Raw genomic sequence first — 27322 nt, forward strand, 5'->3', positions numbered from 1 at the left:
CTATAGAGAGAGATTCAACAAAAGCAAAGAAATAAGGCTTATAATTTATTTATTTACATACATACAAAATCCAAACACCTCACAAATATGGTCGGGTTTTTGTTTTGTTTTTTTGCAACACATCCATGGCTGAACATGTTTCTTTTACAAATGCCAATACAACGGAATTCTGAATAATAATACAAAATTGAAAAATAAAGTCACTTGAATTCCTCAACAGACTTAAGAGATGAGACGAGACATTAAGGCAAATGCAAGGAGACGCACACACGCTGAACGGAAATTAAACACATACACACATTTGGTCGTTGTGGTGGCCAGTCCACATACATACAAGTTTGTTCCCTAGGCTGGAGTTGTACTTTCTCCCCAAGCCTCCCATAGAGTACAGTACAGAGGGACCGGCAAAGTCCAACAGTGAAAATGTTTTTTCCCCAGAAGAAAATCTTGACCAAGCTACAAATTACTGTGATTATGAGTATTATAATATCAGCATGTCTTTACTTGGAGTGGGATTGGTTACAGCAAAAGTAAAACTAATGTAAGGAATTGCATAACCTAAGTTTAATTTCTGTTCCTGTGCTTCTTACATTTTTTCATGACTGCGTCTTTTCTATAAAGGACTACAGCTATTGAATAATTTTAGGATCAAGTATTCAACTGATCATCATCACCATCAATTGAATAATTGTCTAAAAATTGATTTCGCTTGATCAAACACGGTAATGTGCAGGGTGCAGGTATTGCGGTATTTTTGTTTACTTGGGGAGTGCTGACATCAAGTAATATCTGAGACTAGCCTGGTGAGTGAGTGGATGTCAGTGAATGAGAGTGTAGTTCGCAAGTCTGTGTGTTTGAGTGACTCGGTAAGTTTTTGCTATCAGCAGCACGTGTATGAAATGCCAAAGCAGATATTTTGTCTTTTTTTTTGTTAAATGTAATCTAATTATTGAAGTTATTCAATTAATTGTTGCAGCCCTACAAAAAAAAGCCAAAGAAAAAGCAAAAGGTACACAATGGTTTGGTTTGAAGTCGAAACTGTAGAACCTTTGGAGACACTGGGACTTTGGAGGTGCCATTGTAACTGAAAAGAGCTTAACATTGTAATGTCAGGCTTATATGGAACTCACTGACAATCAACACGAAATGTTCAAAACAACACCAAACGGCACTCTCTCCCCATCACGCAATCACATGATTTGGATACATTTTCTTTTCCTTAGTGACGCACACAACTTTCTGTCCGGAGCCGCTCATTCCTCGGGATTCTGTGCAAACATTCAATGTATAGCCATACAGTTAACATTTTACATATCTATGCACTTATATTCATATATTTCTATAGAAGATTCTGCAGACTTTAGTCAGCAGAACTCACACGCACATTTTGTCTCTGTGACAAAGGTAAACGGCACTGTTTCATATTTTTTGTTATTCTTTTTAAAACCTCCAAAAATAATGCACGACATGGCCCACTTATCTCAATTCAGTCACAGCACATGTTAAATATCACTTTATTTACAAACTGATGTTAAAAAGTCGAATTGAAAGAGCCCTGAAGAGAACACTGAACGAAATTAGGGAGCCATTGCTTACTTTTTGTTGCATTTGGCCAACTGAACATTTTGGGCCTTCTAACATCCATTAGGAACTTGAGATCGACGCCAAACAGACCACGGGGACAAATTCTTACATCATGCCTTGATAGCACCAATAGTACAGGGGGGGCGGGGGGGGGGGGGGGGACATCCCTGGGCTAGGTCTACAACTGCCCCACTCCCCAACCTCCCATACATGCTCCAAGGCCACTAAAACGTTCTCAAAAGAAACTTTGCATACCTCATAACAAGTGTGCAAAACCATAGACAGAATAACAGGGTAAAAATACTTTATTTGCCCCTCCCTCAGTCTCTCGACTCCTTATGTTAAGGAGACATATTATGGAAATTGACTTTTTAGTGTCTTACATAGAAATGCGGTGGTCGCGAGACTTACGAGTCGAATTCCAAACTTGGTACTCAATTGACTCAACTATAAAACCAATTTTTCCCAATGAAATGAATTGAAAAGTCAATATCCGTTCCAGAAAAAAAAAGTAATACAATGTGAATTTTGTTTTCCTAAACGAAAATATAAATTGAGGTTTCCTGTCCAAAATTGTACATCCTTTCTCACTATGTCATTTGGCAAAAAAAATAGACAAGAGGGTTTAGAATTGTCCCTAATGTAGCCACAAAGTCGCCAAATTAGCAACACTGAGTAGCTGCTGACTTCCTTATATGCCCGAACACTGACCTTGGCCATCATGGTAACGGAAACCATACTTGGCGTTTTCAACTAGAACGTGACATTGTGCTGTCTTTGACAGTTATGTATTTTGATCAAAGAACATAACGGAGCTTTTATTAGGAAACTTTTAAATTGGGGGTGGGAGCGAAAATGAATTATAGTCTCCTTTAAAAGAACTTCAGAGAAGGACCCCTCTTTATGGCTCCGAGCTTGACAAGTCCCAAAAGATCTAATCCTGAAAATCCGCGGCTTTGAAGATTGTATGAATGTGAGTGTTAATGCTTGTTTGCCTCTAAGTGCTCTGCCATTGTCTGGTGACCAATGAGGGTGTACCCTTCTCTCCTCCGAAAATCAGCGAAGAGAGGCTCCAGTTACATGCCACCCAAATGAGCACAAGTGCTATGGAAAATTCATGTGTTTGACTGTAAAAGTTCGACTGTATCCTCCAAGTGTGCAATAATGTTGTGTCATGTTAAATATTGTGCTCTTTGACTTGTGTCTTACAGTTCAAATACGAATAAAATGCCATCAAAATGGGACAGGAAAGCACTTTCAAGTTAGTTTTGGGAAGAAACCTCCGGTTTGTAACCCCGTGGGGAGAGCCTTGTAAATGTTGGAGGTGAAATTGACGGGGGGGTTGTGAGGACCAAACCTGGGCCGCTCCCATGGGTCAGCACGACTCCTCCAGCGCATTGACAACCTGCTCCAAGATGTCAGGGCAGCAGTCGGCGATTTGCTGCAGGACACAGTTGGCGTACTCCTGCAGCTCACTGCTCTCCTTTTCGCACAGCTCCAGCTCCTTCTCCAACTGGACACCGGAAGGCAGCGGGTCAGCAACAGTGATTCGGTTTAATGCATGTACTGTATTAGAATGTTTTTTTTTTTTGTTTGTTTGTTTGGGGTTTTTTTTGGGGGGGGGGGGTCTCTCTTTCAATGTCAATTTCAAGTCACACATACTGCTTCCCGTATGGCTGTTTAAACTGACAGAGCACATCAAACTTCAGACACCCAAATTGGCATGCTCGTCCTCTACCTGTTCCACCGGCATCTTCAGGAGCTCCTCCTCCCAGTTATCTGGTTCGCTGCGGTGGTAGTGGGCGGGCGGCGTGTGCTGGCTGAGGATGCTCGGGTCGCGGTCGTAACAGAGGTCGGTCAAGTGGGCGATGTAGAGCTTGAGCTTGCTGCGGTTCTGGCACAGGGCTACAACAGGGGTAATCATCTGTGGGGGAAGAGTTGTCCGACATTATGGTTCGGTTTAGGTGGGCAACATGAAGACAACGTAAGCACCAGGAGGCGGGTATTCCGTCAGACTGACGGAAAGTCCAAGGTCTGTCTGTCACTGTTTCCATGAGAATTTCAGGCCAACCCGCATGGGGCTCAGTCTGTCTTGCGTCGAGATTTCCACATCACATGCAGGCGCTGCACAAGCCGACATGCAGCCAAAGCACACACACAGTGGTGATTGGTGAAATAAAAACAATATGGGATATGTCATTGAGGTCTGTGGGACTAAAAAGGTCTAAAACATAGTTTTATTTATTTCTGTATTTCGCTGCCTCTAAGGTGTGTGGCACCTACGTGTGTCGTATTACCAGTAAATCCGTTCTCAAAGCTGTTTGGGGACGACTCAGAAGGACTGGGCCTGCCTGAAATACTGACAGCTGCTCACCGACGGACTCACTGGAGTGACAATAATATTTCTACCTCCTCCCAACTTGCTACTCTGGCGATATGAGGTGACAAAAAGATGTGGACATACAGGCAGTGGACCACATTTACTTACGTAAACACTGTTTCACATGACATCTATTTTTTTTTTTTGCTGCACGTCTCTCGACGTCGTACTTTGTGCGTGTATGTCACGTCACAGAAAAAAAAAATCCAAATTTACACCCTGTAGTGTGAACATAGCCTTAGAATACTGTACTCTCTTTATTTCAGACACTCAAGCGGTGCATGCAGACACAATTTTTAAAAAAAGCACTTGAGGCCAGCACCGATGACGACCACCAACACTGAGGTCAGGAAAATGATGCAACAGTAAAACAACAACAAAGACAAACGCAAGATGAATAATGGGTAAAAAGATAGAATGGCGCAGTGACAAAATGTAAGACAGGTTAATTATTTTAGACAAGCTCACCCTTGGGAACAAAATGGCAGAGAGAGAGAGAAAGTGAGGGGGGCGGGCACAATGTTGGCTATGCCCAAATACCCTCCTCATCATCCTGTTAGGCCATAACGTAGGCCAGGCGCAGCGTTAGAGAGAATATTTGGTTAGTGTGTGTACAAAGCTGAACATCAGCACATATGATTATCTTGTTTAAATCTGAGATGAGCAGTTAGTGCAAGGATGAATACAGAAACTCGGTTGTTATTTGAGCACGAGTACACTACCTGGTCTGGGGAGGGCTTGTGGTTTGTCTGGTCGGGGGCTGTCTTCAGGTGCTCGTCCTCATAGTTGTCAGCCATCAACTTCATGCGGTTCTGAGTCTGACCATTAACCACAGAAAAAATGTACAGTATACAGACAGTTAGGAACCTATTTTATTTGTTAATATTTCCATTACTTTCCATCTAAATTACTTCAGTAAAGGGGTGTCCTAATCATATTTTTTGCACCTGAGTAGGAGTCATGTCATTTTGAGTATCTGCCAATATTATAAGAAATATGGTCCATCGAAAATTGTCACAAAAACGAAACGTATTAATATTAATTAATGCTCGCATATGACAGTTTGTATAAAATGCCCAAACGTTTTGAGTTGCAAGGGAAACAGAACAGTTCTAACCCCGCCCAAAAAAAAAATAACTTGGAGCGTTCCCTTTTTCTTTAATTACCGAAAAACGACCAACCTGTTGTACTGTGTATTTGCACCACCCACCTGCTGCTTGAGCTGTTGCACCAGTCGATCTTTCTCTCGTTTCAACAAAGACACTTCGTCCTGGGTCTTTTTCTTCTTGGAGGACGACAACTCCAGCAGGGCAATATTTGCATCCTTCTCACTGATGGCCGCCAACAGCGCCTCCTGCCTGACAGGGTGGGAGTGAAAAAAGCGGCTTTAAAAAAAAAATAAAATAGCCCAGAAATGAGCGCGATCACAGTGAAAACATTTTTTAAGTGAGGGATTCATTCCAGCCTCCCACTCCACAATTGGTGAAAATTCACTATATAGAGAGTTCCTCGTACATCAGTGGCCAAAAAAGTGGGTTGACACTGTACACGGCACTAAATCCTCTTTCCAGCTGAGGACAACCGGAAATGAATGACATTGTTCAATGAATAATTCGCCCTGTTTCAATAATAAGTACTTACTTCATCTCCAGCACCTCCTCCAGATGCTTTCTGCGCTCGGCTCGCAGAGTGGTGAGGTGGGCTTCCTTTTCGCAGAGAGACTGCTGGGTGGAGGACAGTTTGGCGCGCATGGATTCTAACTCTTGCTTCACCTTCTCCATGGCCCCTAACAGCTCCTCCATCTTGAAAGACATAAACACATCACTTAAAAAAAGAGGAAAACAGAAAAAGTATGTTTTGCCCTGATAAAACACGAGGACAGCTGAATTCTGGTGTAAGTGGAAGGGGTAAGTGAGGTAGCATTCAGTGATGGTGGAAGTTTTATTTACCTGTTATTTGCTGATGCTATATACTCAATGAGCACTTTATTAAGTACAACAACACAAGGCAATTAAATCTAATCAATGAACTGCATCATATTCTAACTTATAATGATTGGTTTCATCAATGAGAGAGGCACTAAAGTGGCATTAAATAATCAGAGTTCAAGTGACAAAACGATTTTTGGGGGGCTTTGTGGCACAATTGTGTGGCAATGTAAATGGGGGAAAAAACGAAATCAAATCATCTTTTCCCATTTAAATGGTTGAAAAATGTTGATCTATTACGGCCTCCACGAAACACCAACAATAATGTTTATAATGTATTGTCACGGCCCCTCCCCTGTCCTGCTGGGGCAGTTCCTCAGGCAGGCAGCGGGTGGGGTCGAGATACCACTGACATTTGGATACCTGTGCATGTGGGCTGTTTCATGCATTCTATCAGTGCAAACACAGGCATATCAAACAGTGTGTGTCAGTTGAAATGGAAATGGAAATTTTTTACTTACAATGTAAATCCAGCCTAGGGTGTCTATCTAGCTGTAGTCCTTCAAACTACATCAGACAAAGAGCTTTTTAAAATAGTTTGAACACTAACCTAGCCATAACTAGGCAAAATATGAGAAAACCCCTCATAACCCAACCTGCAACCATACAAACGCAATGCAGCTCTTTTACTGCATTTTATTAGATTTTGTGTAACCAATGTTGTACTCATGACACAACCATAAATATTTTGGTTTTTTAAATTTGAAACTCCATGGTGACTCATAAGCACTGGTGTTTTTATAAGCAAACAACAGGTAAAGAAACATGACGGTTCGGCAGCAACAAGTCCAACACAATGCAATACAGGTACAGTGTTCCTCAAGCATGCCCAAAAAAGAATTACATATGTACGCCACAAGATGGCGGCAGAGGACTACTTAGCTCCTGACTTTATGTTCCTTGGCACCAAGATGGCACGAAATGGCACCAAAGCAATATTTGTGTATTAGACAGGGCTTTGTCCTAAGCACTAACACAATGAGAAGGTGAATTTTTCAGCAAATAAAGGAGCAGGTTCCCCAAAAAATAATTAGCAAATAGTGAAATGTGAACATGTCGGGGAGACACTGTAGAGCAAATAACGTCTGAGTTACTCTCAGGCTGCATGTGTGCAGAAGATGTTGCTGTTCATGGTACTTTGTCACCACTGAGTGAGATTCTTTCACACTCACACACACATACAGGGCTCATACCTTAGACCGCGTTAAGTGGGCGAGGTTGGACTCATGCATTGCATTGACTGAGTACTTCTGACAGGCGGTGAGTAGCGGAAAGAGGAAGAAGGAGAGAGGAAAAAAATGACAAAAGAACTGAAAGAAGAGGAGGGGCAGCCAGCCAAGAAGAAGGATGTCAATTTAAGAAAAGGATGATGACCACGATGCTGGTTTTCTTCCAGCCAACAATGAAACATGATGACAGATCTTTGCACTAGCCACGCCCGTACCTGTTTCTCCTGCAGGGACCTGGCAGCCTCCTCCTGGGCCAGCACCATCTCTCGCTCCGCGGTGATCTGAACACTCTCTCTCAAGGCCTCCTCCAGCTCCTCGATGCGCTCCGACTTCTGACGCAAAGAGTCCTATTGACCCGGAAGAGGCAATCAAAACAAATTCATGTGAATCCTTTGCGCTGAGTGTCACACACATACATACACGGCTCACCTTCACCTGCAGCGAGCTCTCAGACATGTTATCCTCACGCTTCTTGGCCTCGTCCATCAGTCTGGCATTTTTGTTTTTCTCCACCTGCTCCTTGTGCTTCAGAGATGCCACCTTCTTTGTCTGGTCTTTCATCTGCCTTTGGGAGGCAACAGACAGACATGGAAGGAATCAACTGGGTTATACTTTGAGAACACCAACTAAAGCAGGGTACACATTTGAGCATTCTCCTTCATTTAAAAATATAGGTTGGCACAGGCCCGATTATTGACTGTTTCGAAAACAGCGATTCCCAATCACTGTGGGACAACATATTAGTGTGCTGTGATAAATCATCAGGTATGCCTTAAGAAGTTATGCAAATTCAGCTAAATAGTCCAAATATTTGTACTTAGGACTAATAATGTATCGTTGTTTTGATCCATCGGTAATTTCTGGGTCACTTGAGGCATGCTCATTTGATTTTAGAAAATAAATTCCCCCACTTAACCCAGATTTGCTGCTTGCAAATTCTTGACTTGCCAACAAAAATTTGAGATACGAATGCTTGATTGTGGCAGTGAACTCAACTCAGCACACTCAAACAATTTGTCACAGTGATCTTGTCTTTTCAAAAGAGGCTTTCATGAGTTAATACTTCTCACATCTTAAACTTATTGGCAAGCTACACATAAAACAAAGAGAATTACACATGGTGTATTCAAAACAACCAGATAACTGAAGTCTGTTAATAAAATGTCACATATCATGAGATAGATGATGAACAAATAGACTATGCAGTGGTGTCACAGTGCTTTTTTGGTAGTTTTTTGGTGAGGAGGCTAACGGATTAACGACATATCCATTTATTTCAATAAGGAAAGACGATTTGCAAAAGGAGTGTTTGGACTTACGAGTATGATCACGGAACAAATTAAAGTCATATCTTAAGAAAGCATTGTACATATTTTTTATAATGCAAATGCATAATGCTTTGTGTTTGGAGATGGATGAAGAGGAAAGTCTGGGCTTCTCTGCGTCAACTGCTGCCCCTGCGACCTAACTTCAAATAAGCTATTGGATGGATGGATCAGGCTATTTCTGAGTCAAATATAAATTAAAAATTTGGTTCAGTTAATATCTCAGAGTCTCACATATCTTTGTATTTTGTGCCTATGCATTTACATGCCGACAACAAGCTAGCATGCAGACTTTTAACCAGACGCTTCAGTGCTGCATGTCCACTGATGCACATAATTACACACAAAAAAAACCCAAACATGCTTCTGCAAGTTAAAAAAACAAACAAAATATTAATTGTGGTGAATGATGAAAATAGTGAAGCAAGCATGTAAGTACATTTACTAACCTGGAGGCCAAACTGTCAGGGTGAAGGATTTCCATTGAAAAAGCAAGACAGAATTAAAAGAGGGTGTATATACCAATTAGGAGAAGTGAACTGTAAGAGGGGAGACTTCATGTGCTCTGATAATAACTACAATATCTCACAAGCAAAACGATTTAATTGGCATCCAAGCTAAAAAGAGAGATGCTATTGAGAAGTAACATAAGTGCTGCATAATTATTTTTTTTTTTAAGTCTGTCTAAAAAGATGGTTCTTCTCAAATTTGATTGCCACAGTCATGTTAAGTTATTACTTGACACCATAACAACATTGTGGTTGGATTAGAGTTGAATTTATTTTTAGTCCTCTTCGATGCTGCTGTTGTATTTGTTTTTACTTTTTGCTCGTTTTGAATGTATTAATAGAATAGTATATGTATGTGCTATGCCCATTTAATTTCCTTCATTGAATGAAGGTCTTCCTCACTGGTTTGGGAGCTTGTTCTTCGGGGGTCAACAGATAAGCTCTCAGCAGACAAAAGCTTACAAAAACAGTTTTGGTGCACTCAAACCACACTTTTGTACCAATCCAAATTTCCTCTTACATGCTTGTAAATGTAGCACAGATCTAATGACATAGTATAGGCCTCTGCCTGCACCCTGCACAATGTCTTGCAGTTAAAGATGTTTTTTTTCCCCCCCAGATTTTTTTTTTAATCAAATATTACGACTCTTTTTTGCTGACATTTATCACCTGTATATCGTGATGCATATTGAAATTGAATTATGGCCCAACCCTATCTTCAGCTTTTATTGGATTGTGCAGGTGTGCCCAATTTTTTGGGGGGAAGGGGGTTATCTAAACGTATGTATCCCCCAGTAATGTTCTGGAAGAGAGTTTCAGAGACACAACTAAAGACGTACCCCTCCAGCTCGGTGATCTTCTTGTCTTTGTCATTTTTCTCATTTTCCATTTCCCGGAGGATCTCTAGCAGGCGGTCTACCTCGGCTTGTGCTTTCCCAGAATCCTCTTTGTGGCGGGCAACTTCCTGTTCTAGGCTCTTAATGCGCTCTGCCAGCTCAGTGTTGGCCTGAGCCTCCAGAGCTGCATTCTGAGCCTGGAAATGAGCGAGTAGAGGGAAGAGCAGGATGTTATGTGTTTTTGCTGCGGCCTCTATGTTATCATTATATGAAACAATATCCTCACAAGAGCAATAACAGTGTTTTTGAATGGTATGCCATCGGCGAGATGGCCATCTTACTCTCTTAAGGTGGTTATCCAGTTTGAGACACTCCTCTCTCTTCTGCTCAAGGGCGATCTCCAGACTTTTAAGTTTGGAGTCCTTTTTCAGGCCAGAGGAGGCCAGCGATGACGCATGCTCCTTCAGGTCCAAAATAGACGTCTGAGTACACAAACCAAAGCAGAAACAAAGCATTTCCACCTTATTAAACACAGCAAGCACAACTCATAATGAAAGAAACATCAAGTTGAACTGTATAAGAAATTGGATGGTTATTACCTCTCTGTCTGACAGGTCTCCTTGCAGTAAGCTCAGCCTCTCCTTCAACTCTTTAAGTTCTTTCTTGGTGCACTCCAGCTCCTCCGTCTTCTCTCGGTCATCTCTGTCTCGCTGCTCCTTAAGTCGCTCTATGATTCGTTCCTATCACATACAGTAAATAAAACAAACACATTCCAGACATCCATGTATAAAAATAGATTGCATTTATCTTCCAAAATAAATGCGGGGTCCAGTTTTGCAGAATGCATTATAAACTCATCTTATGGGGGACCACTGGAGGAAATGATTCAACTTCTAACTTGCCCTTTATGTATTAATAGATGATACAAAGCACATCCATACAGCAGGGGGCTGCTTATGGACTCATTTGCAGAGTGCACAGGTGTGTAGTAAGGCATTCCTTCATCAGTTACCTTTTCAGCAAGAGACTCCTCCAGAGTGGTGAGGGCGGTATCTGTGTTGGATGTGTCAGCCTGCAAAGACTTGACTCTCTCCTTTAGGTTGCTCATTTGCTTTTCCTTGTCCCTCAGCTGCTCCTGCAGGTTCTCAATCTTCAAAGGGAACATATACAGTCGGCAACGGCATCAAAATGTAGCACAGGACTGTCCAAAACGAAGTGTGTGTGTGTGTGTATATCCTTTAATTTTTCTGTATGCGGCCATTGGAGGAAAAAGCTTGGGCACGCCATTGTTGAATCTGCACTTTTTTAGATGTTAATATTATAGACATTAAGATGAAATCACCTTCTTCTGAAGCACGTTGACTTTGCGCTCCTTCACTTCAAGCATGTCCTTGAGGTCATGGATCTCTCCGCTGAGCGTGCCTTTCTCTTCGGACACTTCTTGGATCTGCTTGCTCTTCTTATTCAGAGTGGCCTCCTTCTCTTCCAAGCGCAGGCGCAAGGCATCCACCTGACCAGTAAAAAATAGACCACTCACTACAAGCAGTAATTGCAGTGTTCACATGAAGATGTTAAAAAATAAATAACTGACCCTATGGTCTTGCTGTGTTTTCAACAAGACATTTTAAGCCAGTCGACGGCATACGTGCATACTGAATAACCTAATTTCTGCAAATCCAAGGCGCCCCTGTAGTCAGGGGTAAAAAGGAGGTGGAGTCAGCAAACCAGGGATGAGCTGCAGAACTGCTTTGAAACTACAGACTGGAATGCGCTCTGTGATCCACATGTGTACAACATTGACAACCTCCTGGGCTGTATCACTGAATACATCAATTTCTGTGAGGATATCGTCACTCCTGCGATTGCCTGGCAACCAGTTCAGGGTGTCCCCCCACCTAATGGCCAAGGACAGCTTGGATGGGCTCCAGCACGCCCCGCGACCCTTGTGAGGATAAGCGGATCAGAAAATGGATGGATGGATGGACATTGTCACTCCAACCAGGACAATTCACTGCTTCCCCAACAACAAATCTTGGATCACCTGCGACCTGAAGGTCCTCCTTAATCAAAAGAAAAGGGACTTCAGATCTGGGCATTAGGGGGAGTTAAAGACGATCCATCCAGTGTAAACTCAAGGGGAGCCTGAGTGTGGCCAGGTGTTTTTATAGTCGGAAAATGGAACTCAAACTCAACCAGAATGACACAAAATAGGTGTGGAGTGGTATGAGAAAAATCACAAGTATGAACTCTGAAAGACAGCAGTAGGGAGGCACCCTGGAGAGTGCAAAACAGGAGAATTGCTTTTTCAATAGATTCAGCTCTGGACTGCCTGCCGTCCTTATGCCCCTCCTGTGGATGATGCTGTCACTTATCTGATGTATTGTGCTTACTCACATCTGGATGATAGTGGTGGCACAGTGAGGGTCATGTTTTTTGTATTTCGGCACTGCTTTCAATACTATCCAAACTGTTCTGGCTTGGTGAGAAGCTGCTTTGGATGGGTGTCTCATCACGCTGCATCTCCTGAATCATTGAATACTTATTAACTCATTCAGTACCAGGTAATTCTGGACCAAGTCTGAAAAGACATTTAAAAACGTCTTTGGGAGTGAATGAGTTAAACAGGCTGGACAGGAAGGCCGGGGCCGGATTCAAACCCACAACGTCTGTACTGTGAGGCGGACATGCTCACCAGTCGCTTTGTTTATTTGTTTCAATCTAATTTCCCCTGACAATATGACTCCAGGATCTTATTTATTTATTCATCAAAGCCATGGTTAGAAGGTATTTGTGTTGTACCTCCGTCTGTAAAATGGCAGCCCTCTGTTCCTTGGCAGTAAGCGACTCCTTGAGGACTTCAATGTGCTGTTTGCTGTCTGAAAACTGGTTGGTGAGCGTCTCCAACTTCGTCTGCAGGCCGAGCAGCTCAGTGTCCTTCCTAGAGAGGTCCTGCTTCACCTGGTCCATCTGGGCAAAGAGTGAAGATAAAACTCAACAACAGCTCCCTATGAGGGTTGCAAACATGTGGAAACTTTCCTGTTTCAATGGGAAATTCACAAAATACTTACATTCCTGTTAATACCTATGGAACGTTTGAAACTTTGAAAATTCCCAGAATTGTCCGACTCTCGTCATTTCAAACTGCTAATATAATTCCCTTCACTAAGAACCTCAGATTTTGTCTAACCTTGCTCTTCATGAACTTGGTGTGGCTGCGGTAAACCTCCATTTGCTTCATCTCCTCCTGACGCTCCTCACAGCTCAGAAGTCCATTAGACTTCATCAAGAGCAGCTCCTCCTCCATGTCCCTGAGGCTTCGTTCCATCGAGTTGATCTTTGCATCCTGGGGGTGATGAAGGTGTTCTAACGCAAGTTGCATGACAGGATGCACAGAATTCGGTTAAAGTACGATTCATGCCAAGTCTTCACCTTCATGTCAATTACTGTTTGTAAAGCCTTCGTTTTGGTGGACTCCGGTGTTCCTTCATATCTGCGATGCAGCTCCTGGAGACAATATTTTCTTAATAATTCTGTGTTATTGCAAACCACAATATCCACATAAATTATGCCCTTCAATATTCAATAATATAAAGGTATGGAGGTCCTGATCACATTTTGAGCACTGGAGTCTGACTCACTTGATTTACACAATCTAACGATACAGAGTTCCAATCGAACGCCTCAACGCTTTAAGGAGATGGGGGGGGGGGGGGGGGGGGCCTAAACATTGTCTCGATTGTCTTATTTTTCTTTTTTTAATTATCCCACTTTTTGTAGGGCTACTGTCTTGTGCAACTGTGGTTCAAAGCAAGTGAACAAATAAAATCGTTTTATAATGTATCAGTGGCGCAGCAGAAAATAACGATGCAAACGTGTAAATACGACAATTAAAAAATATGGAACACTGGTATCAATTAAATGCCTAAACTCAACTCAACTCAATTTGAGTAAATAAATGTCTACAGGAAAAAAATATGGTATGCAACATATGTACTGTCATGGGAATGCCTGGCACCTTTATTCGTAGAGAAAAAGGTACGTTTATCTCCTGAGATCGGTCGATTAAATGTACTGTACTTCAAAGGCTAGAAAAGATTATCCACAATTTGATTGTATAGCAGTATTGTTCTGAGTAATAAATGTGGAAGTGCAGTACAGTGTTGAACTTGGCATTACTTCTCTTAACGCAGTTATTTCTCTGTCTCGCTGATCCAATAAACTTTCCAGGTGATGGCGGTGCATCTCTGCATCGGCCAGTCTCCTGGTGCGCTCCTGGTCCTCCTCTGAAGCCTTAGCAGATGGACCTGAACACAGTGCAATGTTGTGGTTATGTAAGAACAATCTAGTGGGCTAGGAGCGGCTAATATGTGAGGAGTGATTTTGAATCATTTAAGCGGATGATGTTTTAAATGAATTGTATAAGTCTAAAACGTACATGCACCGACATAGGGTGAAAATATTTTCAGGATTCAGAGCTGAATGCCATAAATCCAGCTTGTCAAATGTGACTCACACGTTTTGTTGTTTTGACAAAAGCAACATAGTTTCGCACCATGAAAGCTGCAAGATGAAAAAGGAGACAAGTGCTTTCCCTTCCCCAGGTGTCCGTAAATATCTTCAATACGTACAGGGACAGGTGCCAGAAATCAGCTTCTTTCCCAGTAAACAATCCTTATCTAACGTGGTGAGAAAAAAAAAATGCTCACCCACCTCTGCTTTGCAACATCTCGAGGAGTTTCTTGATGGATTCATCTCGGGCCCCCAGAGTTTGCTTCTGCGTGTCAATTCTCAGCTCCATCTCCTCCAAAGTTTTCCGAAGGAGAAAGAGCTCCTTGGCCTGCCTGTCGTGCTCACAATGCAGTCGCCTAAAGTTCTCCTCGGTCAGTTCTGACGCCAGGGCCAGATCCCGACCTTGGCTTGCAGGGTCTTGCTGGAGCAGCTGGTTAAGGTCCCGCTGGATCCTTAGCTCATCCTGGAGCGCCTGCACAGTCATCTGGAGGTGCTGAGGGAGGGGGGAGAAAATTCATCTGATGCAATGGTAGCTCCCAACTTACAGTTCGGCTTGTCACAGTACCACAACAGGCTAACAAAGCTAAAAGTAGAACAGAATTCTACAAAGAAATCATGCTTATGGTATTCCTATTCCATTTCACTTGGAAAGCTGACCTTGCATTATTGACACGTCACAACTGACCCATCTGCATAGCAAAATCTACTATCACCACAAATGTCCACTTTACCCTTTAAGAGGGATCACATTTAACTCAAATGGTCACACTGTTATTCTTCACAACGTTCCAGATGTAAAGACTCTTTACAGTCCATCCAAAGAACCCCCAGTGCGTCCATTGCATACTTGGGAGTGATTCATATATGTATAAAAAGCGTGGCTGTGTTAGTAATGTATTACGTTGAATGAATGAAAACAGAGGGTAGAACCATCAGAACGTTTTTAGTTCCTTTTTGCGGCCAAATGCATTTGACAAAATGAGAGGCCAAACAATAGAAACAGGTGTCTTCTTAGACGTAGTAACCGTGAGCCAGTAGTGCTTTTTCACAAAATAAATACAGTACAGACATTTAAAGTGTTGAGAAAGAAGCGTTTTGAGGAATGGAGCTTTTTTGATAGGCTTGATTCAAGTTGGACTATCATAATGTCAAAAACATTAAAAAAAAAAAGAAAATAAATTTTAAACCAACAAAAAAAAAACCATCGATAATATAATTTATCATGATAGTTTCGGCGAAGAAATATTCTAAAAAATCCATTACTGTGACAGGCCTAGATGAGTGACATATGCCCATCAGATATGAAGTGGAAATGGCAGCGGATGATAAGATAAGAACAATGGACAACTTCTTGAATGTTAAGTAAAGGCCCGATATGTTAAGTCATAACCTGACACAGAGCACTTCATGTATCAATACTCTCCAGTAAGTTACCTGTCTTGTGGAATTGTGTATCAAAGAAAGAACTTTGTGATGAGTGGATTGTCTGTTAATCAGTTACCAGTCATTATTGCCTAAAAAGATTGGCAGCAATTTGCAGCAAACCTATACAATTGTTGCATTGACTACGGCGCAGTCCAACATTTGGGTACATGTCCTGGTGCAGCAAAGAAAGAATGTTGGACACATCAGTGCAACCAGTACAAATCGTTAAACTCTAGCCCTGCCTAACCATCCAACAAATGCTTTGACGGAGGCAATATGAGGAAATGTGGCCCTTTGATCACACCAGTAGTAGGATACTCCAAACAGTAATGTAACTATGACAGGTGTTACATTGCACTACATGAGCAAGGCAGGTAGTGAAACCCAATCAGGGCAGCGGAGCGTTGCGCGGTTTGTGGCATTTGACGCGAGGCCGCGTTGCTGTCGTAAAGTTATTTTGACTTCAAAATGGTGCCGCGTGAGTGGCTGCCTTTCCAGCAGCTCCTATATTTTGTTGTTCTACTTCTTCCTTTCATAACTTTGCTGCTGTGAATTGGGAATTTCTCCATTGCGAGACTAATAAAAGTTTTCTTATCTTTTCTTATCTTAAAGCAATGTCACAAACTGGTCGAAAGCCTGAGTGAGGTTTTTGACAAGGTACAACAAAGAGACAAGTCTACCTTACCTTTCAAACCCCGCTCTCTGTTTCTCATCTCCTCCCCTTGTTGACAACACTCTCTCACATCCTTGTCTCAGTTAATCATACATGTTAATTAAAAAGAGTGTTAAACTAAAACAAAGGCACTGGTAATGCATTACAAATGGGAAAGGGTGTGTGAATGGATTATTTGCTAAGTGCCTCCAGGAGAAGATAAAAGAGATGCTAAAAAAAAAACCCACATGGATTTAAGATAAAACATAAAAGTAAACAGGCAGCGACAACAGACAGCGGTTGTAATTAGAAAAAAAAATGCCTTGGAGGTGTATGTGTGCCAGCGTGGGAGGTCAACATGTGAAAGCAGAAATCTTTAAATTACAAACACCCACTGATTAGCCAGCAGCTGCTATAGCATTGCTGGAATTAGTCCACAGTGGTTCTGCGACTCCAGGGGCAAATTACAGAGATCTGCCCTTTCATTAAGGATCACGGCGCAACAAAGAAGGCACCCTTTTTCAATTATGCTTGGCTCACTCAACAATCGCACTATAATTCAGAGACATAACTAATCATATTGCACAGTCATAGCGGCCCGATAAGGCAAACCACAACTATAACATAGCTTGAAAATGAGTTAGATACACCCGATCTCAGATATTATTTACGCAAGCAATGTAGGAAAATTCACCTGAGCTTCGTCTTGAATCACGCGGTATTGTTCCTTCCACACAGAGATCTTTGACACCTCGTCTTTGCGGAGCGCTCGCTCCTTTTTCAGCTCTGGACTCCAAAATGTCTTGATGGAATTCATGGATGAGCTCAGCTTGCTTTCTTTGACTTCCACTTCCCGCCGCAATAATTCGTTTTCCCGTAGAACCTAAGACACGCAGAGATCAACAGTCGGGAAGTGTCAATAATTGCATGTACCTTATTTTTTCACCCCACTGTGCAAATTACTTCATTGCACGATTTTTTTTTTTGTAACATCATAATGTTGTATTTCAGGAAACCCCTGTAATTGATGAACTGACTCCCAATTTTCCCCTTAGTTAATCAAGGAAATGTCGCCGAGAGATTCAGGAGAGAAATACCTCTTTGAGTTGAGCCTGAAGGTCAAGTATTGTGTTGTCCCTCGCCTGCCTTAAAGAATGGGGTACCGTGGATGCCATGTGGTGGTCCCCAAAAGCCAAAGCCTCGCCTGTCATCAGGCCAACAGGCAGTACCGTGCTCGAAGGCACCGAGGTGGAGATGTTGGGTGTGCTCGCCGCCACCACGCCGCCACCGCCGCCGCTCCTCGATCCGTAGGTCACCCGCTGCCGTCCCATGGTGGTCACGGCCCCACCTGCACTTTTGGGGAGGTGCTCCCCCATGGCCACCTCATTGTCGCTCAGGTACATCGGTCCAGAGGTGGCATATGCTGCATTGAGGGACTGGATGTTCTCCATCGAAAGTGTCTTGCCCCCCGCACCTCCGGGACCTCCTCCACTGCCCCCAGTGCTGTTAGTGCGACGGTGGCCCATGCGGGGGGAGCGAGGGAGGCGAGGGGAGCGTCCTGATCCCTGATTACTGGCCCCGCCTGCATCCCTACCTCCACTATGGTTGGCATCTCCTCTGCCAACCGAGCGGGCGCTACCATACATGTTCTGAACAAAATACTCAAAGGAAGCAGCAAAAGTAGGTTTGGTAGCTTCAGAAGTGTGCTGATGATCACGCTGATTTGTGCTTGTGATTGTGGTTGCTTAGCTGAAGGCAGAAGGCACAATGTTCATATTGGATGAATTCTCTCCACTTTCACTGGTTTGCGGCATATGCAGATATCGCGTTTCCAACAGGAGCTTGCAGATCCGCCGTTGCTAAATGTGACGTCAATCTGCAGAGAATGAAGAGTCCTTTGCTGTAAATAAATGTTTTGTATACTGTACATTGTGATAGCACCGACACTCGGTCAACACTCACATCATTAGGTACCACTGCACATCCGTCCATTCATTTCCTGTACCAGTGATTTCCAACCACTGGGAACTCATCTAATTTGACGGGTACTACAATTTTCTCAGCCTGTTGCACCAGCACATAATTTGGTCATGGCCGTGCTGGAGCCCAGCTCAGCTGACACTGGGTGCACAATGAACTGGTGGCCAGCCAATCACACAGATAAAGAACAACTCACAATCACATTCACACCAAAAGACAACTTAAGAGTCTTCCATGAACCTTCCATGCATGTTTTTGGAATTTGGGAACAAACCTAAGTAACTGTGCAAAACCCATACAGGCAAGGGGAGAACATAAGCTCCATAAAGGAAGGCCAGAGCCCAGATTTGAACCCACAACCACTGAACTTTGAGGCAGATGTGTTTGTCATCCATCGAGCCCCAAGTCAGTGACTCCATCTATCATAAATAATATGTGAAGGGCGGAGGTCATTTTGTCACTGGTCTTCAGTCTTCACAGATTGAATGCATCTATGTGCCCCGACCACAGATGCGCGAGAGCAATGAACAACACCAACAGTGAACACCTGCTTTGAGTAGCACTTGTATGAGGAGATCCACTGGTATTTCCATCCAACATTACAACAAACAAGAAAAGGGGCTGTTAGGTGTTGTTGTTTTTTGTTTGTTTGTTTGTTTGTTTTTGCTTTTACAACATTTAAATTAGAAATCCGCAAACATAATACACATGCAGCGTGTTAATTGATCGGGGTGCGTGGACCGGGCCCGATCAGTGCAGGGGCACTGGTCCACGCACCCCGATAAACTATCTTAAATGGAATGAATAAAAAGTTGCGCGCAACAGCAGTCCACAGGCAAGTCCAAAGCGGTTGGCATAGGTACAATGCAGAAACTACAGAACACTGAAAAAGTAGGTGACTTTGAATCACAATGTCTAATACAGTGCCTACATTGGAGGGAGCATTAAAAGTGATACACTCGCACAAAAAAGTGAGTAAATGAAATTTTTACACAGACACCTGGAAAAGAAAGTCGCATAGAGAACCATTATAGTTGAAGGCTGAAGCCCAAAATCGAGGAAGATATTTTGCATAGCTTTTGGGGGGAAAAAAAGTTTGTCACATTGTATAGACATTTACCAGTCCCAGTATTTAGGGACATGAAAAAGGATGTACTTTCATTCCAATAGGATATTTAATGTAAACCTCTAATAATGATTTTTTTTTAACCAGACCTGATGTTTGTGCAACTTTAATGAGTTTTCACAGATGTTTACTCATCTGGATAGATAGATAGATAGATAGATAGATAGATAGATAGATAGATAGATAGATAGATAGATAGATAGATAGATAGATAGATAGATAGATAGAATCAAGAATAAAAATTGCATTATGCAACAATCTTGTTATTGTCATCATTATGAGCTCCTGCAGGCAATGTGGTAAAAGAGAATGTGCTTTGATTGTAGCTTTTGTTGCCTAAATGTCCACCACCGAGTAACCCTCACAGACTGCGTGGCCTTGCTAACTGGCTAACGTTTTGTCAACCCACCGGCTAACGGTGACGGCTAAACCTTTTCAACAAGGAATATTTCCTTATTTAAGGAAAAAAACATTAGCTCGCCTTATGTTTGTGGGTGTTCAAAATTGGTTTGTATAATAATAATGATGATGATAAGCGGTAAGGGCAAAATGTGTTGAGCGACGTTTACGTGTAAACTAGAAAGGGAAGGACGGAAAAGGGGGACTGTCCACAGTAGACGAGGGGGTGAAAAAAACTCCCTCACTGAACAAATGGATCAAGAGATAAACACTTGTCAGTCATGTAATTAGACAGCGTTATCTATCCAAAGGCAACACACGATCAAAATGTCAAAAGCAGAACGGGGCTTTTTTTCCACATTCCCAAACGACAACCAGCACGGGTCCGCCGTGGTGGAGACACCCTTGTCGTTCTAATCGAACCATTTTCCTAAGCAGCGGTGTATTATTTTGGACACACTGGTCTTTAATTAAGGGGTTTTACATACCTGTCATTCCCGTCAACATATGTTCAGTGTGACATATGGAGGCTGGTATCTTCCATCTACGTGGTCAAGCCAGCAGAAGCTCTCTTCTTTTTTTCACCTCGCTACTAACAGAATAGCCAGTGGTGAAAACCTCTGCGATAAACTACCTTTTTGTCGTCTGTTAGCATCTATAATATGCTGGGTGACGCTAAACAATTACACAATAGGCATTCAATGGCAACATTATTGGATTTTAGATGCTATAGTAGCTCGACAGCTGCCTATCAGATTTTGCCATCTTTTTTGCCAGCAGCTCACTCGAGCCAGCAAGGGCGCTTCAGTGACGTCAGCAAACCTCCCATGCGCGTTCCCGACACTCTATCCTCGCCATGCTGGTGTTTCAACTGCGTGGTCACGAGAGGGAGCCAGCCACATTCGGTTCACGCCCACAGTTTTTATTTATTTTATTTTTGGATTCGGCACACTGGAGTAGATGACGTAGGGTTAGTGGGTTTTGTAAACCCTGGGCCATCTTATGGTCATTTTTTATGTAATGTTGCAGGTAGGTGCGTGTTGCAAGATACCACAGAGTGTAACGTCTGCATTTTATTGGGGGGGGGGGGGGGGGGGGTATGAGCGTCCCCCGCCCTCACCCAATTTGAACTAATCCGTGCGTCTATTGAATGTGATTGGCTCAGCCGCTCACGGAGACCGTTATTTTTATGGAAAGAAAAGCAAGGGACTAGACATTTGCAATTGCTAAGATGCTTAAAAGACAGAAACCACCAGAAAAGGAGATGTGTGGTGCAGATAAGAAAAAAATGTAATTGAGGATGCGGCCAAATGCACAAAACTGACAGGTCTCTCCCATCATGGTGGGAGCAGCCCTGCGAGGGACGACACGGGTCCGAGCAGAAGCATGGCCACAGCAGGTAAACAGGCACTGTCTGTTGTAACACGGCGCTGTCATGATCTCAGATTTGAGACTAGGATTGTCACAAGAACCGACATTACCGATAATCTGAACGTGATTGAACCTGGTTCCGCAAAAGCCACAGTTGAAGCCCATAAGCATGACGCGCCATGTATCTTTCTCAGGTCAGTTGTCATGGAACTAGACGCTCTGATGGTGGTGCGCATTTTGACCATAATACATCCATGGTTTGGAGCAGAGACAAAACAAACGTGTGTGAATATATAAAACGGAGCTGAAGAATGAAACAATGTGTATACACTAGTCAGTGGAAGTCAAGGCACACATAGACAAACAATCATTCGCACTCTTGACACACTTCGGGAGAATTTAGTGTACAATCAACCTGCCATCCATGTTTTTGGAATGTGGAAAGAAAACAGAGTACCCAGAGAAAATCATGGAGAGAACATGCAAATGCCACACCGGAAGGCCATGGCTGGATTCGAACCCGTGACCTCTGCACTCTGAGGCAGATGAGCTACTACCTGCCCCCCCCCCCCCCCCGGCTCATTCATTCAAATAAATCAAATAGAATCTAAAAAGCATAATGACGAGTGTTAATTCTAAATGCTGCTTTTTACTTAGGTTTGTTCCTGCTCGTGTTATGAGTGTGCACAAGATTGGTATTTGTGTGCATTTTATTTCATGAAACCATGACTAGATGGTTTGATAGACTTCTCTGTTGTTGGCATGCTTTGGTGTGAATGCAATGATTTTGATTGACATTCACTGAATGTTCTTTACTTAAACAGATTATTTTAGAGTTTCCGTTTAGATCAAGTGTACATTTTTTTTAAATAGACAGTTGATATAAAAAAGGTGGCAGAATATCAAGGCATGGAAGAATACTTTTATCAGGTTGAATATTAAATAGCTTGTATTTGTAGTTTTTCATTTTCAAAAAGTTCAGTGATTCTTGACTCATGCTTACTACGTTGCTGAATTGTATTTTAATGTTGGTCATCATGGTGAACGATATTTTTGAGATGGTTCTTGGGGTAAAATGTTGCTTGTTATATGCTTTTGTACACTATTGACGTTTGGTGAACCATGAAGCCTATTTTATGAAACTTCACCACCAGAGAGTAGTGTTCAACTACAAATAAACGCCTTTTTATTTATTTATTCGGCTGAGTTCTGTCATGTCAATTCTGCAAGTATTTTTGATGTAATATCTACGTATTCAATCACCCTGCTCTTGTTTGTGATTCGTATTTTCTGCTGGACCTATTTACACTTACACATTGAGTTGCATTTTTATGTATGACAAGTGTTACATAAATACAGTTTGATTGCTTGATTGAGTCATCCGAACATACTCTCTCTTTGCCTGTAGTTTTCTATCAACGTATTTACAATACTTTTACATCTGGTGCAATATGTATTATTATAAATGTACAAATGAATGTTGTGAAATATTGTAGCTTTGTGTGGCTAAGCCGACAGAAGCATTAAATGTAAGTCATTGGGTGTGAATGTGTTTCGTGTAAGTGTGTTTGTGGTTAATTTTTTTTGTAATCATTATTTTGTATATAAGTATTTGTATGTGTTGAAAGGATCGACATTTCGATTATGCATTTCAAAGGTATATCATTTAAATCAAGAAATCAAATCAAAATTTATAAGATCAGATCCCCCAGTATCTCAATGTTTTCTGTCCAATGTGCAATCAATTCCGATTGCATACATTTTTATCTACTGAATCGAAAACCACTTATTAGTAATTATGATATAATTTCTATGAACATTTTTTTAAATATAGAAAATCAAAACGTGAACATAGAAAATAATAACGTGTAAAACGATGCTCCGTTACTGAGGACGTACGAACACGTTTTGATGAAATGTCACTCTTGCTTCAAATTCGAATTTGCAAGCGCGGTGGTTATGAGGTCATTGGGCACTCACGCATGCGCAGACGCAAACCCCGTTTCTTCGTCAATGCGAAGAAACTGCGTTGCTGGGGGATTTTTGGGACCCCCAACATGTCCTTATTTGTCGACACACTGGACGCTCTTCTGTCGATGATACTCGGATACCGACGATTTACTCATTTTTAGACGACTTCTACTGCGAGGAGCATTTCAACTCCGGTGAATATCAGTTGTGTTGTGGATGTGAGGTAGGTCACCGTTTGTCTCCAGGTTCGTGAAGCCGAACTCGGGTATCAGCTAAGTGGATACTGTAGAAATGTAACAAAATATTGTATTTTTGTTTTGTATATTTCAAATATAGCCTACGTTGAATCGTTCTGGGGGTGAGGAGGTGGGGTGCGGTGGTGGTAGGTAAGGGGGCGGGTCTAGCTCAAAGGGCCATCCGCAAGACCCGCCTAGCTAATGGTTAGCACGCTAAGCTAAGTAAGCGACGCTAGTTGTCACCGCCAGCCTGCCTGGTCGCTTTTCAGCCGGCGTTGCATCGGCCTAACTTAGCCGGAGCGTCATGGTTATCATTCAGGGATGGAAACTGGACGCCGATACGGTAACGCCATTTACTTGTATTTCTGTATTTTAGATTAGATTTACATACGATGGCTAGGGTATGTGATAAGGCAAACAGCGGGGGCATCATGTGTAAAATACGCGACGTGACGTTTGACTGGTTAGGCCGCTGAGGAACGGGATTAGCTCCTCTGAGCTAACTAGGTCGGTGCTAGGAAGCTAACAAAGAGCCGGTTGCTGCTTCTTTGCTTTGTGCCTTTGACAGTGTTACCACTTAAGGTACATTCGGCGTCATATAAAGAGCCGAGGAAAACGTAAGTACACAAGACGAGTCCCAAGTAGGCAAAATGACAGTTTTACCCTATATATTCTAATAAAATGTATTTGTATGTACACTACTGCTGTTTATTATTCTGCGTTTCAAATGTGCGGTCGGCTATCAATGCCGCCCGGTTCGTGTTGCATCTTGAGATTCTGACACGGTAGGCTGTGGATGGTTTAATTAGCCGAATCGATTGTCATTGACTGCATGTTCAAATGGGTGCCAAACTACGGGCTAAAATGGTATGAGTGGTTGCAGTGACAGATACAATCTCTCAAGTACACGTACCCCCGCCCAGATTGTGCGGCGTTGTCGTTGTGTTGTTATACGATTAATGCAATGTGATGATCTTAATTACACCTTTCCTCGTTTTAGATTTGAACCGACGGCCTCGGAGCAGCTGTCTACTAGTTAAACGCGCTTTGATAAATGGTCGAGATTAGGGAGCTGGTGCTGCAATCTGGTGCGTTTTGATGTCCTGTACAGTAGAAATAGACATATAGTAGAATAGATAACGTGCACATGACACTTCCATAGTTTAGGGCTGAAGGATTGTCGGAAAAGATCCGGTTATGATTTTTCTGGTGGATAGTGAAATTTTTATTCATGTTTGTCTTCAAATCAAGCTTCAGTGAAACATTCATAATGTACATTAGCATTTACAAACAGAGAATTGCATCATAACATCAAAACATTCAAAGCTTTTACTCTTATGAGGCAAGGACACCACAGAGGTTGTGAGGCAGTTCTTAAATTGGTTCAACAAAGTAAAAACTACTGCTTGCTCTCATACACATGTGTAATACTGCATGTAATCATATTTTTTTAAACATTTTTTTGCACTTGCATACATGTTCATTGTACATAAATGTACAATCATGTGTCTATTTTTATATTTATTTTAGTAATAGATTCAAACACACTCAGGACTGAGCACAATGGCCAAAAATCTTATCATGATATAAATGGATTCAACTTGTAGTTCAAGGGCTTTGTATGATTTCTTGTAGGTTTCTTGGTCAGTCTGTATATCTGTATCTTGTTTTATATTGAGTGTCTTGAATTTATGCCCGGACCTCAAGTCTCAAAATAAAGCAGATTGATGTTTTGATAGTATGTTTTAATGCAGTAGTTATGATACTGTATCATACAGAATATTTTTCTAATTGCATGTTGCCAATTTTTGTTGTTGAATATAGTCATCAAAATATTAGAAATGTCTTGAGTCAGACTGAAAGCGCAGTTCTACATTGCTGCCAAATCCAACCACAGCCATTATTCTAATTGGGCTGATGTTATTGTAGTTTAGTAAAGGTGAATTTTGCGATGTAGCTTTTGCACATGTGTACCTAATGGTGTTATGAGTGGGTGTAGTAGTAGTAATCATTCATCCATCCACTCCTCTCAAGGGTCGTCGTGGGCGTGCCAATCACAGCTCCCTTCGGGTAGTAGCCGGGGTACATCCTGAACTGGTTGCCAGCCAATCACAGGGCACACATAGATGAACAAGTAGTAGTAATAACAATAATAATTCTTAATAATAATAATAGTCTGGGTTTATCTTTAAATTTTGTGCTTTAAACAAAATTTATGGTACAGATTTTAGCAAGCGTCATGGAAGTTGACCTGGTTGATTTGCTTTCGCGGGCCACATAAAATGATGCGGTGAGCCAGATCTGGCCCCTGGGCCTTGATTTTAACACCTGTGCTCTAGACACACGTGGCTGTCATTCAAAAGATGCTGGATTTTTTTTAAATATACAATGGTATGTTTAATATTGCCAAGTCATATCGTAATACTCCCAAGTTTTACATTTTGTTGAAAATGTGTGTTTTTATTTGTCCAATCTGAAGCATTTTTGTGTTTCTCTCTTGCAGTGAAATTGGACAAGAGCAAATTTGGATTATTTTACCAGTGGGCCATTGCTCAGAGGTTGGGCATCTGTAAGAGGGCTGTGTGTTTTGTTCCTCACCAGCGAGTCCTTATGCTTGACAGAAGCTACAGCCTGCGTTTTACAGAATGGGTGGTGCGGACTTAAAGAAAATTTGTATACCAACATCAGCATCCTGTGCCCTGCTGTGGTGTTCAAACCTTTTCCAAAAGAACACCACCCATCCGCCTCCTCCCATCTCTGCACTATGTGTATAAAGACGGACTTTAAGCAACAAGAAAAAGACACTTGAGGGTTTTTTTTTTTACTTTTAGTTCGCAGATACTGCTTAATACAACATCCTTTAGCCGACATGGAACTCTCATTTTAATTTTTCAGTTCTTGTCCCTCCTTGTACTCTTTGTGTGGGATGTCGGAAAAGCCTGATGAAAACATGGTAAAGTTCCTGGCTCCCCCTCCGAAGAGTGGAAACGGTCCCAGTTCTGGGTCAGACTCAATGGTCAATGAATCCCGTCCGGCCGAGGTGAGGCGGCGGCATCACACCATGGAGCGCGACCGCGGCAACCCCGAGCACCGCTTCTTCCGTCGCAGTGTCATCAGCGACTGCAATGCCACGGCGTTGGCTCTCCCTTTGCCTAGCAGGATCCCCATACCAGCCGCTCAGCGGAATCAACAGCGAGAGGCCCCAGTGCAGCGGCAACAGGTTCCTGTCGTCCGTGCGCCTCAAGTTGAACAAAGTGTGCCTCGTAAAGTGGAGTCCACTGAAACTCTGGAAAGCGGAGAGCGGAAAGACCCAGAAATTACCAAGGTGAACGCAGTGCAGACAAAACAGGCGTCTGCAATCATACAAGATGTTTGTGACGCAGAGTTGGTCGTTGAGACCCAGTCGTTGCCAGACTTGAGTCAAAGCGAGGCTGATAACTCCGCCGACTCAAAGGTACTGCATGAAGGGGATGCGGAGGAAGAGGACAAGGACGCCGCCAAAGCTCGTGCTGAGGCAGAGCAGAGGGAAGCGGAGAAGAAAGTGCAGGAGGACATCGAAGAGGCCGAGACGAAAGCAGTGGGAACATCGCCGGATGGACGTTTTCTGAAGTTTGATATTGAAATTGGACGTGGCTCTTTCAAGACGGTCTACAAGGGCTTGGATACGGAAACCACAGTCGAAGTGGCTTGGTGTGAGTTGCAGGTAAGAAATTGCATTACGTTTTATTTGTTTTTCACACTCAGTTTATTTCACCCCATCTTATATATTGGTTTACGACATACAACATTTCAAATGTATGAC

At 42.5% G+C, this 27322-nt stretch overlaps 2 protein-coding genes across 11 annotated transcripts in view; one reads left to right on the forward strand and one right to left on the reverse strand.

The window, feature by feature from the left end:
* Positions 1-32: 32 nt before the first annotated feature.
* Positions 33-20760, reverse strand: LOC147206029 (ELKS/Rab6-interacting/CAST family member 1-like). Of its 6 annotated transcripts, none has more exons than XM_086110037.1 (21): positions 20431-20759; positions 17535-18313; positions 17132-17320; positions 14562-14853; positions 14028-14155; positions 13281-13355; positions 13039-13194; positions 12651-12818; positions 11194-11361; positions 10864-11001; positions 10451-10591; positions 10193-10333; positions 9855-10048; positions 7617-7746; positions 7397-7528; positions 7146-7202; positions 5606-5766; positions 5175-5322; positions 4687-4782; positions 3323-3508; positions 33-3097 (listed from the first exon to the last, which is right to left on the reverse strand). In XM_086110037.1, the coding sequence occupies exons 2-21, from the start codon at positions 18081-18083 to the stop codon at positions 2960-2962; spliced, it is 3387 nt and encodes a 1128-aa protein (XP_085966163.1). In that variant the 5' UTR covers positions 18084-18313; positions 20431-20759; the 3' UTR covers positions 33-2959. The 6 variants fall into 6 exon arrangements, 4 of the variants coding, with proteins under 4 accessions (XP_085966163.1, XP_085966162.1, XP_085966165.1 ...); XM_086110036.1 differs by having other exon boundaries at positions 7611-7746; XR_015100797.1 differs by lacking the exon at positions 33-3097 and adding an exon at positions 4433-4517 and having other exon boundaries at positions 3360-3508; positions 7611-7746; positions 20431-20760.
* Positions 20761-23322: 2562 nt separating this feature from the next.
* LOC147206030 (serine/threonine-protein kinase WNK1-like) overlaps positions 23323-27322 on the forward strand; it is a 37914-nt gene continuing 33914 nt past the window's right edge. For 4 of the 5 annotated variants that reach the window (XM_086110030.1, XM_086110034.1, XM_086110033.1 and 1 more), the window contains exons 1-2: positions 23323-23507; positions 26024-27223. In XM_086110030.1, the coding sequence (XP_085966156.1) occupies positions 26447-27223 (777 nt within the window). In that variant the 5' untranslated portion in view covers positions 23323-23507; positions 26024-26446. Of the gene's footprint in view, positions 23508-23723; positions 23864-26023; positions 27224-27322 lie in introns of those variants that run through there. The other variant, XM_086110032.1, reaches the window with a different exon arrangement.

Source organism: Hippocampus guttulatus, chromosome 4, assembly GCF_054856545.1.
Source record: "Hippocampus guttulatus isolate MCC_2025c chromosome 4, RoL_Hgut_1.0, whole genome shotgun sequence".
Classification (NCBI taxonomy): domain Eukaryota; kingdom Metazoa; phylum Chordata; class Actinopteri; order Syngnathiformes; family Syngnathidae; genus Hippocampus; species Hippocampus guttulatus.